The sequence below is a fragment of the Sceloporus undulatus genome, chromosome 1 (genome assembly GCF_019175285.1).
Source record: "Sceloporus undulatus isolate JIND9_A2432 ecotype Alabama chromosome 1, SceUnd_v1.1, whole genome shotgun sequence".
Lineage (NCBI taxonomy): Eukaryota > Metazoa > Chordata > Lepidosauria > Squamata > Phrynosomatidae > Sceloporus > Sceloporus undulatus.
Window position 1 is genome coordinate 262,513,459 of NC_056522.1, and position 20,260 is coordinate 262,533,718.

Genomic DNA, 20,260 nt, shown 5'->3' on the forward strand with positions numbered 1-20,260 from the left:
GTAGAGCTATAAAGGTAAGCGCCAGTATCGTGCATTTGTGCTGGCCTATCACTGTAATAAAGTTTTATTCTATGTACTAACTTGAATTGAGCTCATAAGTGTTTTGAGAGCTGTTTTAATACGGGTAAGATGTGTTTGTCATACACCATGCCACCAAAGCGTTCAGCAACCGTCTGCAGTTCAGAATGGTCTTCAGTTGCACAATGTGCTACGGATTTCTATCTTATGGTTATCAGAGTTTTAATGCAAATTTGTATGCCATCTGTTGCAAGTCATTGACTTTTAATGTGGAAATTTAGGATAGGCAAATAGTTAAATGTTAAACAAGCACTATTAAGATGAGTACAGTCGCCCCTCCAAGTCCACGGACATGAGATACGCGGATTTGAAAATCTATGAAGGGGCGACCGTCATTAACGCCAATGGGGCACGCACTCCTCATGCACACACCTCATTCAAGCCTGTGGGGCTTGAATATGTGCAGGTTTTGGAACTCGCAGATCTGGAATGGATCTCCCGTGAGTTCCAAAGGCCAACTGTATATTCTATATATATGTCAATGAAGATGTCCCATTTATACGTAAATATTACAGACTTTACATTTTTTTAATCAAGGTCCAAATCCAAGTGGATATTATACAAACTTGTTTCATGAAACATAAGCATCAGACCATAGGTCCATATTACTCAGTATCATTTACACAGCTGAGAGGGACTCTGAAAGGTTCCAGACAGGAGTCTTTCTCAGGTCGAGTTCAAGATGCCAGCAACTGAACCCAAGACTTTCTGTGTGCAAAGCATGTTCTCTGCCACTGAGCTATAGCTATATAATTCCAAGTGTCTCAAATATACCACATTGCTGCTATTTCCCTTAGTAGCTTACAGTTTTTTGAGTTCACGTTTTCACGTGCAGACATACTCAATGCTTCAATTTTTAAGTGAGAGATGTCTGTGCAATGATTCAGAGTAGGTTTACATGGAATATTGCAGAACAAGTTGTGAAAATAAAGCAATTGTCAAATCAGATCGTCCTGTATGAACAATTTGTTGCAAGCAGGCAATGCCCAGAAAGCTTAAAATGTTTAGAATCTTGTTTTCTACCTCTTGTTCATAATTGGTGATAGATTGTTTGTCAGCCCTATCATGAGTTAAATCTTACCATTAATTGTGTTTGAAGTCATTATGCCCAGACTGATAGCATTTCCATGCTTCATACTCTCTATTTAAAGCCACTCTGTGCTTGTAACACTGATGACGATCTGATGACAGAATCTAACATCTTAAGCTCAAATGCCTTATATGTCATTTCTGTGGAGGATGTGATTTCAATTTTCAGACATCCTCATCTTTCATCATGTAGTGGATTCAGATTTCTATGGTAAATATTGTCATTTTGAAGATCATTAGGAATTTCCTCAGTAACCAGTTGAAAATGAAATTTCATCTTGCTTCACCATAGTTCTGATCTTCCTATAACTGTAGAAATAGAAAGTAACGAAGAGGTCCATATCTGTGGTATAAGTCATTATTCATCACTCACCATCCTCTTGAACTGATCAGTGTAATTATGTAAGTATGCCATATACCCAGAAGAAGAGTATTGTTTAATGATGCCAGTACAACAAATAATTCCATATAATTAAAGGAAGTGGATTAAGCCACATGTTTACGGAAAGGTACTGTATATTCATGTACAAAGACAGATTATTAACCAATCATACTACTAATAATAGCCTGGACAAATGCCATTTCCCGTGATCAGCTTGTTCAGATGAAAAGACACTGGTGAGTCAAAAGCATGTTTTTCCCACTATTATTACCCCTCCCCAAGTTTTGGAGAGGTGTCTTTCTGCCTGTTTTGCTCATTTGAGGAGCCACTTGTCTTGGGAGGGTTCTGGATGAGGCTTCCCCTACTATTTGGTAGTAAGGCCCTTCCTAACCTGATCCAAGTGAAGTGGGGCTTTAAAAAGGCCCCAGTTTTCAGTGAAATGGCTAGTAGCACCCCAGAGGTTTTTGGTAAGGGCACTAATGTCCAGTTTCAGATTGAAAGAAATTGGTTTGATGGATGAGGATCTAAAAGGTTAGAGTGCATCCCTCATGACCCAGTGCAAACCTCCAATCCTTGGCAATGGCCTATCTTTGCCTTAGAAGTTAAAGCCCATGAACAGAAGAACAGTTAAACATGAGGGCTAAAAAACACCCATGGTCTGATAAAAATATTTAGTCAAACACCTTTTAACATGCTCCCCAAACTTTACACTGTCAGTACTTGATGAATCTTTGTTAGCAAAGCATTGTGGAACCAATCACAGAGAAAGTGTAGTAGACATTTTGGTAATTTGTTTATTTATGAGACAGAGGGCTGTGATGTAGTGTCTCCAGTGGTGGTGGTTTTGTGTCATCAAGTAGTTTGACTTGTGGCGACCCTAAGATGACCCTATCACAGGGGTTTTCCTGGCAAGATTTGTTTAGAGGTGGTTTGCTTTTGCCTGCCTTCAAGTCAGAAATGACATCAAGGCACATGACAATAATATAGAGTATCAGATCATTGCATTTCTTGGTTCTGATTTTCTTTTCTCTTTATAGAAAAGGGCGCTTTTATGTCTGCTTGAGAATATTTAGGACAAGACGAAACAAAATAATTTTCTTTCTTTTAATAATGCTCATAGTTTCTTCCATTTTTAATGTTTTTGTTGCTCTTCATAAATTGGCAAACTTACAGTTCAGGATCTTATAGCTCAATTTGTAACAATTTGTAATTATTTTCTGAATAAAATATACTTTAAATATTACAAACATAATTTTATGCCAATCCTAATAGACTTAATACATTTTATGTTCCTGAAATAACAAAGTTATTTTTGATAATCTGTAAAGGGTACTAACACCACCCCAATTTTTTGAAGTTTTGTGGGGTTTTTTTTTGGGGGGGGGGAACCCCTTTTCTCTCCATGATTTCAACATTTCCAGAAATTTTACAATTCTACTCTCATGCAGGGTTTATCAATCCCTGATTACTCTTAAGTCATTGGAATATGCTCTTGAACTCAGTCTTAAGTGTGGAAACCTGGTGACCAGGAGTTTGTTTGCATGGTTAAAGCTAGTACATCAGCTACATCTATTCTGGAGGATGTCGGATCTGGCACTAGTGACACATGTATTGATTCTATCCTGTCCAAAATGATGCAACAAGAGTTACAGTAACATGTACTGTATATATACTCATGTATAAGTCTAGAAATTTTAGTCTAAAATTGACCTCAAAAACCTGGGTCGACTTATCCATGGGTCGATGTAAGTACTGTACGTTAACTTTCATTTTAAAAAGGAACTATCCCATGGGGAAAGGCAAGAGGGTAATTATCATGGAAGCACTGACCTCCATCTGTTCTCTCAGCCATCCTTAAAAGTGAGCACAAACGGTTATGTTTGCTGGAATTTTGCAAGTTCTTTGACATTGCTTGCCATTGCTTCATCCTTTAGATCCTTTGTCACGTGCCCTGAGTTTTACCCTCGACTTATCCATGGGTCATATAAAAATCCATAATTATGGCCCCCAAACCTGCCCTCGACTTATACATGAGGTCAACGTATAGTCGAGTATATACAGTATCTCTCATGTTTGAAAAGCGTGTTGGCTACCAGTATGTTTCTGAGCTGAATTCAAAGTGCTGATTATAACCTCTAAAGCCCTGTAAAGCTTAGATCCAGATTGTCTAAAAGAATATATCTCCTTATATGAGCCTCCCTGTGTTTTTAGATCCTTGGGGAACAATTTTTTTCTTGCTTGCACCACCATCACTGGTACACTTGGTGAGGACTCTAGAGAAGGCCTTCTTGATGGCTACTCCCAGGCTTTGAAATTTCCTCCTACAACTATTGTTCCACTGGTATCTACTGTGGCAGTGAGAACTGAACAGTGAAAAAAGTGGGTAGAAAGAAAATAAATTCATATGAGATGTGCAGGAGAACAGATCTGCAGATACCATGGAAGGATAAAAAGACAAATCAATGTACCCTAGAAAAAAATCAGGCCTACAGGCCAGGATGACTAAATTGAAGCTATCCTACTTTGATCACATCATGAGAAGGCATGACTCATTAGAACAGACAATAATGCTTGGCAAGGTAGAAGACAGTAGGTAAAGAGGAAGATCATATTCCTGGTGGATAGATTTGATCAAGGAAGCCAGGGCCCTACGTCTGCAGGAACTGAGAGCTGCTGAAGATAGGGTATCTTGGAGATGGCTCATTCATAAGGTTACCATGAGTTGAGGTCAGTTTGAAAGCATCTAACAGCAACAAACAACAAAGGGCCATTATTTGATATGATTGTGCTTTTTTCCACTAACAAGTCAAATATCGTTTGTGGTTGGCTAGACTTTTAAGTACATATTTGGTACAACTTGTAAACTTTTACAGTCTTTATATTAGCCCAAAACAAAAGCAAATGATATGGGATTGAAAGGAGAATACAGAGGAATCTTATTATCCTGGAGCAGCATATGAAGTGGTATGATCCCTCTCATAAACATAGACTTCTGTTTCCTTGAAGGATTTCACTCTACAGTTGTTGGCAAGGTCATCGTCATTCTAGAAATTTGCATTTGTAATTAAACCTTCCCAAATACTAGGCTGAACCTGCATTTGTTATTAAAGCCTACCAGATAATAGCTTGAACGTTGTTAAGCATCTGATCTCTAATCATTTGCTGTAGCCAAAATCTTCGCTGACCATTGGTGGTACTCTGTAATCCATGCACCACTTACCATGTTTAAAACAGTATCTCAAAGCAGTGGAATATATTTCAATATTCTTGAAAAGTTCAGACTTATACCCTCTTCCAACTTCCTTTTTTCTAAACTGAGTAAATCAGATTATCCCATTGCAGTACTCAAATAAATTCATAATTTCTGTAGCTATTCTAATACGAGCTCTTTCACCTGAAAATTAGAAATGGTCCTGTTTGAACCATTAAGACAAAATTTGTGGTAAACAAGTTAGAAAATAAGAAGTACTGTAACCCCTACTTGTTTTGAGATGTGGCGCTCATTGTCTTGAACATTGTCCTAGCTAGAGTCACATGTTTTTCCTGACTATGATTAGCACATCTTGACTTGGTTACCATAAATCTTGTCACTCTATCCCCATTTTTCTTTCTAAGTTGTAACTTACGTTGAATAATATAGTGTCTCACACTTGTCTTTGAGGAACTCCTCTAATGTGTTCTCTTCTTTAATGCTTACTTTAGCAGAGCCCTTTGCCTGCCCTTCAGATTTCGAAAACCTTTTTGTAAGCAAACTGAAGGCAACCTGATGCCTAATTTAAACTACAAATCACTTATGACCCCAGCAGCATGATTAATTGTCATGAATTCTGAGAGTTGTCATCTAAAATATGAGGAGGATACCAAGTTGCCTAATGTAAGTGATGAGAACAAGAATTTTAGGAAACGTGACCAGCATTTAAAAAATGTTTTTTGGAACACTAACTTGATTATGTAGTGTAGTGCTTTTTCTTGCTGATTCAGCAGCAAAGAAGGGGGTTTGCCTACTTATCTGTAAGCTCCCCTCCCCCTGTTTTTTGGCCTGATACTCTGGATTCATTACAGGATTATATCCATGGTGATCACAGATCATGGAAACATTGATTTGCGGATGTTGCACATACCTTTAAGGACATTCATTCTGAGGGTCACGTGCTGTTTCATTATTTCTTTGAAACCCAAAATTAGGAGAACATTAAGTGTTCTCCTATTAGTCTGAGTAGTTGTCAAAAAATCATCATAAGCTTCACAACTGTACAAGTGGCTTTACTTATTTAAGGCAGGTATCTCAAAAGAAAAAGGTCTTGGCAATTCCATTAATGTGACACTTACAATGGTTAGCAGTCCCCAGGTATGCTGCTTGGAATACATAATTCCAAAGCCTAAATCCTGTTACTAGACTCAACTAGACCTCACTTTAGTAAGTTATTAGACCCACTAAATTGATGGTAACGTGATAAATCAACAATTATGTAAGTTCCATTTATTTAATTGGTCTTCTCTAGTAGAGTCTAATAGTGATGCCTAAATAAATATCTTAATATCTCTGTAAATAATGAGCACCAATACAGTATAATGAGCCATGCTTCTTTTTTTATTGATTTCTTTTTGTTGTTCAGAGCTGTACAGAACCTGCTGTGTTTAATTTCCAGCACTATCTCCCAGATTCAGTTGTTCTTGATATACAAAGTAAATAAAACAGTCCAATTGATCAGACTGACACCCCCTTTTTTGTCTTTTAGGTTTCGACCAATCAAAGGAAGGCAGGAAGAACTGAAGGAGGTAATTGAGCGTTTTAAAAAAGATGAGCACTTGGAAAAAGCCTTCAAGTCCTTGACGTCAGGTGACTGGGCCCGGCACTATTTTCTTAACAAGAACAAAATGCAGGAAAGGTTGTTCAAGGAACATGTAGGTGTATTTATACTTAATTCAACTTCAGACTGTTTGGTTTACAGGCTATTACAGTTGTTAATCAAATGCATTTGTTTCAAAGAAAGTTTAATTTGCCGTTTGGTTCTACTGCTTAAGGTTTTTTAAAAGTGGCTTGTTGGCACTCATCAGTGGAAAGAAGGGAAGTATTCATGGCTTAGGGACATTGTAAAAGGTATATGGTGGAGTGGAAAGAATAATAAAGCAGGAGAGACTTTGAAAAAAACTAACCTACCATTTGTGGTTGCTAACCTTTCTTGCCATAGATGTAAGATGTAGGAGCTTTGTATAATTGGTTAAGCACTTGCTGGCATTGTGCCTACAGTGAAGAAAAAGCCAGATGAAATATTTGTTATGTTAAATTGATGCATTAAAGGAAACAAATTACACCTTATCAATAAGTGGTATATCTAATGTGACATAGAAAGTAGGGAGAAAGGAAGCTTTTGAATATAAGGCTCAGAAACTAAAGCTGAAGAATGAAAAAGGGAGCTCTGAAAATATTGTAAGAAACTATAGCTGTATAGTCAAAGTATTTAATATTTTAAAATAACATAAAAATGATTATGGGCTTATAGAATTATGAGGAGTTTTCTATATATGTGATCTCATCTTTCCAGAGTAATTGTGCACTAGGAAAGATAGTAGAGTCTTAGAAACTGGGGTTGCATCTGCACTGTAAAATAATCCAGTTTGACACCACATTGAAAAGCAGATAATTTAAAAATAGATTTTGGACTGTTACATTCCCTAGGAGACCTGCAAGACATTTAAGAAATTAGGAACTAATAATTTCAAAAACTAGCTCTCTTCGTTTTATAAAGAACAAAATGTGAAGAGGCAAAGGTATTAAAAACTGAGAAACTATTTACTTAGATGTTTGAAATTACTTAGACTCTGGACATTTAAAATATGGTTTCTGCACATGAAAACACATAATGTTTTGCTGAATGGGATAATCTATGGATGATATGGAAAAGATGTAGAATATATGACATATCTAGAAAGTGTATATTGAATGTCCCCCCCCCCCTTTTTTTTTTTTCACCATAAGGATGAGAGTGCATCATTAAAGACAATACACTTGTCCCTTCACATTTGCTGGGATTAAGGGCATAGAATCCCATGAATGTGGAAAAGCTGCAAATGACAAAAGCACTATGTTTTTACCTGATAGAACACCTCTCTAGGAATCTCTAGGTCCTGCAGTACAACTCTGTGATCAACATCTGCCAGACATTGGTCATAGGATTATGCTGGAGGAGCTACAAATGCCTAGTGGAGTGTTCTGTCTAGGAATTTCTAGATCTTTCAATGCAACTTTTAGTTAAAGTTGATCATGGGCGGGGTACATACCTCCGCTTTGCGGTGCTCTGCCGCCGCCGCCAGTAGGTCCGCGGTGGAGCCGGAGCCTTCACACGGCCCGACTCCCGCGCGGACCGAAAAAGAAGCTCCAAAATGGAGCTTCTTTTTCCGTCGCGTTTGCGACGTAGCGAGGTGCCAGGGGCGCACTCGCTACGTCACAAGCGACGCGACGCGTACGGACGCTCAGCGTCCGATACGCAAAGATGGCGCCGGCCATGTAGAAGGGCCGGCGCCATCTTGTACGGACGGAGTCCGTACTAGGCCCAGAGGCGTCTAAAAGAGACGCCCCTTTTTTAAAATGGGACGTCCTCCGGACGTCCCAAATGCTGGTGCAGAAAGCACCATAGAGTTGCTCTGGAGAACCTAGATATTCCCAGAGAGAACATATTAATAAAATCTGTGAATAATCAAATCCACAAAAATCAAATCTACAAATGTGGAGGGATGAGTGTATTAAACTAATCAGTTTGTAAACTCCATATTTAAGCTACATATATCACTGTAGTGAAATTTTGAGAAGAAGGATTGATGTGCTGTTCCATATCAGCATGTGTGTATGTGGTGCTCATTCAGAAAATTTAGATGCAGTCTTTTGAGAAAAGTTCTTCACTTTAAGCAGCTGTACTTGATCATTTCTTTCTGCTACAGGTATTTATTTATTTGCGAATGTTTGCAACTGATAGTGGATTTGAAATATTGCCATGCAATCGCTACTCATCAGAGCAAAATGGAGCCAAAATTGTTGCAACAAAAGAATGGTAAGTATTATAAGACATAAATATTGTGTGAAAAAAATGTTACTTCCAGTCTGAATGCATTTTCCATGCTTGTTAGAAGCCACTGGGCTAAATTCAATTGTTAGTTCGAATTAAAGTGGAACAATAGACTTTGTGGGACTTGCATAAGCATTGATTTAACCAACTTCATTCTTTCAATGCGTCTAATTCAGTGCTACTTTTTATTTACTTCAAAGGATTTCTGCCCAGCCTGAACATGATGTGTTCATGGAGCCTTTGATTTGCAGCTCTTTTAACCACATTCCAGCACACATATGAGCTAGTTTCCTATTCTTTGTAATGCTGTAGTAGCATCATTGATCCATTATGGTAAAATAGGAAGCATTTGCCTCCCCCTACCTCAGTTGCACAAATTTAACAAATTGAGAGGGGCAAAGTGCAACCATATTTTAAAGTATTTTTATGTGAAACAAAATCATTTGTTGTTCTTGAATTATATAATATCTTCCTTCATTTATTAGGAAACGTAATGACAAAATAGAGTTGCTAGTAGGATGCATTGCTGAGCTCTCCGAGCTGGAAGAGAACATGCTTCTCAGACACGGAGAGAATGACTTTAGTGTCATGTACTCAACACGAAAAAACTGTGCTCAGCTGTGGCTTGGACCAGCTGCATTCATCAACCATGGTAAGCAAGAAATAAAGAAAAGGCAACATGACTGGCTGTTGTATTCAGGAATAATTTTTAATGTATTTCTCAATTTGGAGTTTATTTAGGCCTTAAGCATAATTAGAATGAGCTAAAATACCATTACAGTTCTTTCAAAAGAGGCTAGGATAATGCATTATGTTTCCCTAGCCCTTGGTATGGGAAGACTTTCCCCACCCCCTCCTGTTCCATTACCACCCACTGCTCTGTGGCAGGAACTCCAGAGAAGAGAGACAGAGAAACTCTCCCTATCCCCCTGCACCTGCTGCTCTTTTCTCTTCTTTGTACAGAGTCATTGGCACCCTGTGAGCAAGATAGCAGGAGGGAGAAGCAGGCAGGTAGCAGCTGCTTCAGCGCTTCTTCAGTCTGGACCGTCCCTCCCTTTCCCACAAGGATTTTATCATAAATGCCCTTTGGGACAGATTCTCCTTATTGTAGTGGTTATCATTAACGTATACTTACCTTTCTTGTATGCTACCTTGGAAGGATTTTTGTTCAGAAAAGTGGGACATACGTTATTAAAATAAAGAGTGGATGATAAATCTGTATGAACCCTTACTTTAGGTATCTATAACTATTCATGTTTCAGGTCTTATCAGCAGTTAATTGATTTTATCTTTTGGATCTTTTTCAGATTGCAGACCCAACTGTAAGGTAGGTGTATTTATAATATCTGAACCAGCTTTTTTCAATATACTGATTTATTTATTTTTACATTACATTGGTGTAATTAAATAAGTAAAGGTACATGTTAATGATTTGTCTCCTATAGTTTGTGTCAACTGGCCGGGATACAGCTTGTGTAAAAGCTCTGCGAGATATTGAACCTGGAGAAGAAATTTCTTGTTACTATGGGGATGGGTTTTTTGGAGAAAACAATGAATTCTGTGAATGCTACACATGTGAAAGGTATTGTCTGTTTAAACATAAAACTAAAAAACATAGTACTGTTTCAGAGTAAAGCTGTTTTTTGTAAAGTTGAAGTCCGTTTGCATCAGAGCGGCATTTGAAAGGTGCCTTGAAATCTAGACACGCTCTCTACCTCAGAATAGTTGTTTCATCCTTGCCAGATGACTGGCAAGGATTCTTGATGTGGGTACTGTAAATGGGGAAAGGGAGTGTGATGGTTCTGTCCTACTTAAGTGTGTCCATGTTTTTCATACAGGGCAACTTTCTGAAAAGGAGAGCCTCCTTTATGTGTGTGGGCTGTTTAGATGATTTCAAACTCTGGAAAATGAGCATTCCAAATCAAAGGAAGAGCCTCTAAGGTTTTTATTTTCCTTAGAGAGGTACCCTTCACATGTAGAATGGGGCAGAACTGTAGGTAGTGTTAGAGAAATTCTTTTCTTGTAGCACCTGGAAAAGAAACCAAGGCCTGTTACAGACAGCCAAAATAAAGCTGCTTCGAGTCACAGTGGAGGTATGGTGTTTCAATGATGCATGCGTCCTAAGAGTCCAGAAGTCGCACCAAAGCCATGCTCCAGCCCTAAGGAGTGCAGCTTTGGTGTGGCTTCTGGATTCTTAGGACGCATGCATCAAACACCATACCTCCACTGTGACTCGAAGCAGCTTTATTTTGGCTGTCTGTAACAGGCCCATGCATCCATTATCATTCTGTTCATTTCAGACAAATACCTAATTCCAGTGGTTCATTCCAGCTAGAGCTGATATATTGAATCAGTGAAACTACTTAAGTATTGATTTATTAAGTTCCCATTGATTTATTAGGCCCATTCTATATAGGATTAATTATTGGTTTTAGACTTAGAATCTAAATAATTGAATTGATTGCTTCCCATCTTTTGTCCCCAACTTGGCAAACCAGATGGAAAACTTCTTAACTTCAATGAGTTCACCATCAGTCAAACAAATAGCCAACTGTGGTAGGTCCAGGGGGGGAGTTTTATACTTCTGGGACCCTCCAGGTGCAATTTGGTTTGGCAAAAAAAAAAACCAAGCAAAGACATTGAACAGTATGGGGTTAGGGGAGGCTACTACTTAAAAAATGGTTTGTCTCTCTTGAAAGTCGCCAGGAAGAAGGAAAAATCACTTTTGGGGTTTTTTTCTCCACCAGAAAGAGGCAATCCAGGAAGGGGGAAGTTGAAGGTGGGAGATTGTGGCCTTAAGATATCACTTGGCTCAACCAAGCTTCAAGAAAATTTATATCCTGAAGAAGCTTATTACAGTGAATGTTTTCTGTGTAGGTCACAAAAGTACAAAGATAGAGTACAAGAAATCTATTGCTAGTTCTTTGTGACTAATATCCTCTAGTTTTAGGCTTACCAATATATAACATAATATTGGTTCCCATTTTGTATTCAGCAGTCCTTGATAGCAATTGATATAGTAAATTAGTGTTTTCTTGAAGCAGCTTACACTTTACAAACATGTATTTAATGGAAAGATTCAGAAAATATATAGAGAGAGGAGAATTCTCTGTACTTTTGACTACTTCACTGTAATAACAATATTCTAATAATGTGGAAATATTTGCATTAATTCAATTTAGGTAAACAAATCAGCATTGACTTGGGATACAGATTGCTTTTTAGCAGATACTCTGTTATTGTTATAGCTGGAGTTATTAAGGTTTTTTGTTTGTGTGTTTGTTCTGTTTTTTTTTTTGTAGACGTGGAACTGGTGCTTTTAAATCAAGAGTGGGACTTCCTGCACCTACTCCTGTGATCAATAGCAAATATGGACTCAGAGAAACAGACAAACGTTTAAACAGGCTTAAAAAGTTAGGCGACAGCAGCAAAAATTCAGACAGCCAGTCTGTAAGCTCCAACACTGATGCAGATACCACTCAGGAAAAAGTTAATGCAAGTAAGAAAATAGAGATAACATTTTCAAAATGTGTTTTCTCCAAACATTCTCAGTAATGTTTACTGTCTTAAAATAATTGCTCTTTTCATTAGATGTTTTTTCATTGAGGAAATTGTGGCTTGGGATGGAATCTGCAAAAAGGCTTCTGAGAGTGGAAAGAAAATTTGCTGACAGGACAACTGATAAGAGTATCTAGAACACAGGGACCTCGCATTTTACAAACTCTTAAAATTAATAAAATGACTAATTCTTCATTCTGAAAACTGCTTTCTCCTGGCTGTATTTGGCCTAAATCCAGTGGCTAATTCTAGTTTGAATCAAGTGCTGAATGTTAAGACAATGGTTACATAAACCCTGCTGATTTAGTCAGCCTACTTAGTTGGGACTGGCAACTGGATTTAGATTACTGAATTCTTAATTTGTTTAAAATAAGATGATTTCTGACATGGCAAGTTATATAGGAAAGAACCCTTTACCTTTAGAAATATAAATATCTTAGAATCATAGAATATTAAGTGTTGGAAGGGACCACTAGGGGCACCTGATCAAACCCTCTGCCATGCAGAAATACACAACTAAAGCACCCTCAAAAGATGCCCATCAAATCTTTGTTCAAAGAACTCCAAAGAAGGAGAATCTGGCACCGTCTGAAGCAATCGATTCCATTGTTGAACAGCTTTCTAGTAAAGGAGTTCTTTCTAATGTTTAAGTGGAATCTCTTTTCTTACAATTTGGATTCCTTGGTTACTGTTCTAATCTATGGAGTAGCAGAAAACAAGCTTGCTCCATTTTCTGCATGACATCCTTTCATATATTTAAAAATAAATATCATGTCATCTCTTAGTCTTCTGTTCTCCATGCTAAACATGCTCAGTTCCCGCAAATTTTTCATTGTTTACAGGAATTGTATTCTTTATTCTTGTTACTTTGATAAATTGTCAGTTTGGTTTTATTATCTGAAAATAAACTGTCATCATGTGGGAATCATAAAATTAGATTTTGTTTGCTTTCATGCTGCCAGCTCTGAATTATTTTACAGTTCCTCTCATGCTAAAGCAATATTGACTTGATTAAGTCTCACTTACAAATGGGCAACTTTTTAAAATAAGAAATAAATGGATAAATTTTCCTTCAGCTGACAGATCTTCTTGCATTTTATCCAGATAGAGCACACAGACCATGTGGGGTATATCCAAGGAATTGTAGTGCATTAAAAAGAGTAATTTGCATAAGTGTATGGTAAAATGGAGATCCCGAAGACCACCTCTTGTCAGTGGTTAAGGAAAGCTGAACAGATTACATGAGGTTAGTCTGTCACTATGTACACTGGTACAGTACTTTCTGTAGTTGGTAGGACTATACCAGTGTATGTGATCAGAAATTCTTTTTGAAAGTGCCTGAATGACAGAAATGGCTTTGGAATAAGCAGATAGAAAGCATACACTGAAGCTCTCCCTCAATAGTTTCACTCATTTTGCATTCCTAACTATCAATACTACTAACCATATCATTTTAAGACCTGAGTAAATAATGTTTAATTACCTGTTGTTGACAGTTGTATATTTCAGTGCTTTATGACGTATGCATTTTGCATCAAAGAGAAAACTTATTTATATTCTTGTGAAATGTTAATTCCAGTTGGTAGCAATCAGGAGAGATAATAACTTTTTAGAAAATATTGACTTTATTTTGTTTATTCTTACAGCTACACGCAAATCTTCTATTGGTATTAAAAAGAACAGCAAAAGTAGATCATTAACAAGGCAGTCTATTTCAAGAATTCCAGCTTCATCAAATTCTACCTCATCAAAACTAACTCATCTAAATAATTCCAGGGTACCAAAGAGACTGAAGAAGCCTGCAAAGCCTTTACTTTCAAAGATAAAGTTGCGAAATCAGTGCAAAAGGCCAGAGCAGAGAAATGCATCCAGAAAACTCGAAATGGGAAACCTGGTTCTAAAAGAGCCTAAAATAGTCCTGTATAAAAACTTGCCCATTAAGAAGGAGAAAGAAACAGAGGGACCAGTGAAAGTTGCCATCTCTAGTGGCTGCTTAACAAGGCATGCAGCACGAGAATACAAACTAAGTTCAGTGAAAGGTGCTCATGAGCCTGGGGAGGTGTCACCCTGTACATATATAACAAGGAGGTCAATGAGAACACGAATGAATCTGAAGGAGACCTCTGACTTAAAGCTTGAACCAAATATGTTGAATAGCTATAAAAACAATTTGAATGGCCTGCGAACTAACAGCTTGGATCAGCAATCTTGTGTGTTACAGGAGAGTGAGCAGGCTCTTGTTACGTCACATAAGGGAGAGGGTAAGTGTCAGAAGAGTGACAGGGTTGCGGCCAAAAAGAAATCCCGACAAGGGAGATTAGCAAAGCCATCCATGAAAATGGAGGAAACAGAACCTGTACATAACTTACCTGTCCAAGACACCATGCCAGATTTGATCAGTTCACATTCTGACCTAGGAGAAATGAACAATGTTATGGATCCAGCCATTGGATATAAAGACTGCATTCCTGTGGCTGGTGGCTGTTCTATTGTAACTTCAGACACTTTTAAAGTAAAGAATCGCTTTAGAACTGCAAAAAGCAAAAAGAAAAGGCGAATTACTAGGTATGATGCACAACTAATTCTTGAAAACAGCTCTGGGATTCCCAAACTGACTTTGCGGAGGCGACATGATAGCAACAGCAAAACAAATGACCAAGAAAATGATGGAATGAATTCTTCAAAAATAAGCATCAAACTAAGTAAAGACCATGAAAAAGACAATAACTTATATGTAGCAAAGCTTAATAATGGGTTTAACTCAGGATCAAGTAGTAGTTCAACAAAATTAAAAATACAGCTAAAACGAGAAGAAGAAAACAGGGGAACATACTCTGGTGACCTCCATGAGAATGGGGTGTGTTGTAGTGATTCTCTGTCTCTGTTGGAGTCACGAGTGGAAGTGGATGATTATAGCCAGTATGAAGAAGAAACTGTAGATGACTCTTCATCTGCAGAAGAAGAGGAGGAGGAGGAGGAGGATGACTATGAGGATGATTTTGAAGATGACTTTATTCCTCTTCCTCCAGCTAAGCGATTAAGGCTTATAGTTGGCAAAGATTCAATAGACATTGATATTTCTTCCAGGAGAAGAGAAGATCAGTCTTTAAGGCTCAATGCATAAGCTTACAGGTCTTAAACTGAATAGGATGTCCATTAAAAAATAAGAATTCCAGTCAATTATTCCTCAACTGATGAACTTGCTGAAAATGTTAGCGGAAGCACTTCTTTATTGTTTATTCACTTATATCAACATAATATTGTAGATAGTGTACAGCATACTGACTCCTTAAGTCATTTGTGCAGATTTTTATTGTACTTTTTAATAGCCTTCTTATGTGCAATTCTGAGTTAGAGAAAATGCTCTATTGTAAAATAAAGGCTCAAGCAAAATTACAAAAACGCCATCAGATTTTTTTCCATGCAAGATAATTAAATCACAATAATGTGGCTACACAATAATTTTTAATCTATGGGAGCATTATTTTGCTCATATATCTGACTAAACAATCTAAAAAATCATAGTAGCAACCTGTTAAGGTTTTCTAGTATGTTAATATCACCAGCAATGAACTACAGCTTTTTGGTTTATTTGCTAGATGTTTTTCCCCCTTGAAGTTTGTCAGTTTTAACACTGTATGCTGTCCCCAGACGTACTGTTTGTGGCCTTTGTTATAGTAGCAAACCGTTGGTTTGAAGTCAAATTGATTTCTTAAAAAAAGGTGTTGACAGTTTGCTGACTTCTAGTACATTATATGTACAAGGGTAGCAGTATGCAGAATACAAGTTTGGATATGGTGTATTTATTTCTTGTTATGTAAATTAAAACACCTTGTATTTAATACTTTTTCGATACTTTTAGATAAAATTGTTCTTTGCAAGAATGATTGGTGCTTATTTTTTCAAGAACTTGCTGTGAAACAACGTGATTACAACGGGCAACATTTATCCAATGAACTACAGCTATCCTAATTGGATCTTCATAGTTTTCTGTTGCACTTGTAAAATGCTACAAGGAATTTAAAGCAACCTATTCACTTTAACTTATGATAGTTTTATGAAATTTAAAGGAAAAACCTTAAGTCACAGCTTTTGTTCTGTGGTAATCTATAAAAATGTTTTGTCTTTTGAGATCCAGTGTAAAGGACTGAAAAAAATGTATATGTTGTAAATATTTGTGTGTTGTGAGAAATTTTGTCATAAAAATTGATAACTTACCAGAAGGGTTTTTAAGTTTAGAAATACATTCATGCCAATAAATAGGATATTATAAACCTAGTTTTAAACTCTTGACCAGTGGACTTTTTAAAAACTTATTTAGTTTGCATTTTGAGATTTCAGGAATTTCTATGTGCACTTTTTTTTAAGGAAGCATCATTTTTTTTAGCTAAGTGCAAAATAATTGGTGAAAAATAATTAAGACTATAAATTAACCTTTTATTTGAACACACATCTCAAATGGTTTTAGTTAGGTATATAAGCAGGTCTGTTCTTATTTTGCAATTCTGTGCATAGAATTTTGCACAAGAATCTTAGAATACAGAACAGAATTCCTCAGAACATTTACACTTACAGGTTTCAAGTCCACATAATAGTGGATGTCTGTTTACAAGCAGGTGTTCCCATTCCATGGATCTGTGTGTGCTCAGTTGGGCCATCTGTTGATGTGGAAAAAAGGAGCTCTTGTGAACGAGGAAATCATGTTCTTCTATTAAATCTCCTTTATTCACAAATAACTGCTGGACTGGAGAAAAGTATCAGAGGCTGTTAATCAGCACTTCTGAACACTTGACAATTCTGTCCATGGCTTTCTTTTCATGCCTATTTGCTCCTTCTCATACTAGTGAGAAATCACAACCTGGGCTTTTCTGCCATGTTTGTTATAGGTCTTCTTATGTTATCCCCAACTGTGTTCAAAGGAGTCAAGCTATAGCTTTCATACCGCCAAGTGACATAAGGACCCAGTCTTGGCAGTAGATGAAGATTGCAAAAGAAAAGAAGGGAGGGGAGGGGAGGGAAAAGAAGGAATATGATGGCCCATAAACCCATTTTTTCAGCTGCACTGAGTGGTATTAAGGCCTCAGGTTTAAAGCATATTTATACAGTTGTGGGGTTGGGGTAGAATGTACTAGAATCCAGAAGGAAGAAAATCTTGTCCCTTGCCCTAGATTTTCAAAGGACAGGGTGAGGGGATACAGATATTTCAAATTTATTTTAAAATTTATTGGAAAGACCTGTATCACCTTGCTCAGCCCTTTAAAAATTTAGAGCAAGGCATGTAATTTTCTTCTTTCTCGATCCTATTAAGTTCTGTCCCACTCCCACAGCTCTGTAGACATGCTTTATAACCTGAGGCTTTTAATATCACTCTGAATTTCAGCCAAAGAAGTGGGTTTATATCCACAAAAGCTCATGTTAAAATAAAAACCAGTTAGTCTTAAATGTGCAGCCACATTCCTCCCCCCCCCACTTTCTCCCTTTATGCTGTAATAGACTAACACAGCTCCTGTTTGAAAACTATTGCAAAGGAAGTTATTAGTTAGGTGCTTTTGGAGACAGCTACACAAACATTCAGGCTGTGCTTACGCCTGATCTGGGGAACTATTAAAACTGCACAGTAGATTCTTGTGAAGCACAAGCATTAACTCTGTCATAGAGCTACATCTTGAAAGCTCCCCTTCCTCCTTGCTCATGTGGCAAACATTGAATTATCAGAAGCATTTGCTAAATAAGGAACTACCCTGGCACTTTTGAGCCATTTCAGAATATAGATCTTAAAACATCATGAATGCGTTTCAACAGAACTTTGCCTAGTCCTTGGGGACAATTGAAAATCAGTGTTTTCAGATATCCTGGAATTAACCTAAAGAAGTTACTGTATGTTGAAAGTGGAGCTGCTCCTTAATAATGCCAGAAAGGGTAAAATTCATACATGACTTACACAATTCCAATGGCAATATTTGGGATTTGCCTTGGAAACAGAATGTTGTCATTGATTTAATAGCAAAGTGTGAAATGCTGAAATTTGATTTCATTGGATATTTTTCAGTAACTGTTCTGTTTCAAACTTTGTTTCAGTTCTATTAAAATAGGATTATGGAACTGAAATGAGTTTCTGGCATTTGTTTTCTTTTTTTCTGATGTATGTTGTCGCACACATTTCAAATGCAATAATATAAAAGAGTTGTTTGTATAATATCGATAACGGGTAAATATATCTACTATTGATGATGTTAAAAAGGATTTTTTTCAGCTTTTGCAGTAAGCTATTGGTATTAAATAGCTCTAACCATTGCTCCAAGCTGTATCCAGTATATGAAATGGAATGTCCAAAATGTATTCCAAGAGGATTAGTGTACACACTGATCAATTTTTATTTGTGCCAAAAATTATTTGAAATAAATTGGACCAAAGGGGGAAAATATGGAATCATTAAATACTGAGCTCGCATTGAAAAGGTTTTTCCCATTATTATGCTTATATCTGTGAAAATTCAAATTTGTTTGTAAAATGTTGAGGTCACCATGTTTTGCATAAGTGAAGATTTGCTAGTTTTTGTTTTCAGCTTGAATCTGTGAGCAGTGATTCTCATGAAGATAAACCCTGTGAAGTGCAGCCTTGGTGGAAACATTTTGAAAAAGTATGCTGTCTTCTTGTTTATACAAATGGGTAATATCCGAAATCTAGACCATTAGAAGTAAATGTTAATACTATTTCCATAGGGCTGTTGAGACATGAATTTATGTTGTGAACCATTCCTCGCCCCCCACCCCCCCACCCCAAATCAAGCCAAACAGAATTTGAACAATGGAAGTTCTGCTGTTATTTCCTTTCAGTTGCTTTTAATTTATTTCTGTCTGACACTTTAAATGCAGAAGAGCAACTTTGCATATAATAATACATAATGGGGAAAGTGCAACAGTAATAATGAGTACATCAGAAGCACTGCTCAAATCAGTGAAAAGAAAATCTCCCAGTTTTAAATTATTTCTTCATTAGGCTTTATTTTAGATTGTTTTTTTAGTTTATGGTAACAAGAGATAATAACAAAGCACTGTGGTTTGCAAAGGGTTAGTAGTATGCAACAGTACCATGGCAGCTGAGAGGCTGACAGGCTTTCCTGGGTTACTGCACACTTCAACAGGTGCCAAGTGTTACTGCTCTGAGTTACAAGTAAATACACAAATGCAGCAGCAGTCGTATTGACTATAAGACAAATTCCAAAGTTCATGCTGTGATACTGATTTTATTAGGCTAAGCAAAAACAGAACCATACATTGTATTTAGGTAGATATGCAGGATCCTTGGTTGGGGGGGAGTAGGGCTTGTAGGCAGGGAAGTCGGAGGAATGTTCTTTGTGGTCATCTGCATTCACATGCATGGGCCTGCATCTGGGCAGGTTATTCTTGGAAACCTCTAGAAAGCTGAGCATTTTAGCACTTGGCCTGCTCTCCTCTTTCTAACAGATGCTCTGCTTAATGCTGCTTCCACTGTGTCTTACACCACTGCAACAGCATCTTCAGATCTTCACTATGATCAGAAATGGTTTCGTTTAAATAAAAATGGTTTAATTTAGTTCTTAGTGTTTTAAAGTGAATATCTTAGAGGTTGGTTGGTTGCTGTTTTTTAGACCAAGACACTTAAGCCCTTTTGGCCTCATATATACTAGTTAAGAATTTCATAGACTGTGGTCAGAAATTATAACTCTCCAATGAACATTTCAAGTGTATAGTTTGTTTGGAGGAAGAACACAACACCGAGTCTTGTAAATTTTGCTTTATTTTACACCCTAAGTCAGGAAAAAAAGCATGGCTGTATCTTCCTCTCTGGGAAATCACACTATAGAAAAAGAGAAAGAGTAAGTAAGAGACAGCAATTTGAAAATCTGAAAAAATGATTAGCACCAAATTGACCTGCCTAACAAAGCAGGCTGGTAGCTTTGCAAGGAGAGACAACCTGGATATCAAAGGGTGTGTATGTGTGTGTGTTTAATGGAGTTCATTTCCTAAACTTTACTATTCTTTGTTTCCCAGATAGCCATAAGGAGTGGCCTGCCTATATGAATAACCCTCCACATCTGAACTGTGAA

General features: G+C 37.2%; 1 protein-coding gene across 6 annotated transcripts in view; it reads left to right on the top strand.

Moving 5' to 3' along the window:
• KMT5B (lysine methyltransferase 5B) overlaps window positions 1–16,449 on the top strand; it is a 45,643-nt gene extending 29,194 nt beyond the window's left edge. For 5 of the 6 annotated variants that reach the window (XM_042462333.1, XM_042462325.1, XM_042462317.1 and 2 more), the window contains 7 exons: window positions 6,289–6,454; window positions 8,489–8,598; window positions 9,099–9,265; window positions 9,921–9,940; window positions 10,059–10,195; window positions 11,916–12,112; window positions 13,818–16,449. In XM_042462333.1, coding sequence (XP_042318267.1) covers window positions 6,289–6,454; window positions 8,489–8,598; window positions 9,099–9,265; window positions 9,921–9,940; window positions 10,059–10,195; window positions 11,916–12,112; window positions 13,818–15,295 — 2,275 coding nt within the window. In that variant the 3' untranslated portion in view covers window positions 15,296–16,449. Of the gene's footprint in view, window positions 1–4,133; window positions 5,424–6,288; window positions 6,455–8,488; window positions 8,599–9,098; window positions 9,266–9,920; window positions 9,941–10,058; window positions 10,196–11,915; window positions 12,113–13,817 lie in introns of those variants that run through there. The other variant, XM_042462356.1, reaches the window with a different exon arrangement.
• The last annotated feature ends 3,811 nt before the right edge of the window (window positions 16,450–20,260 follow it).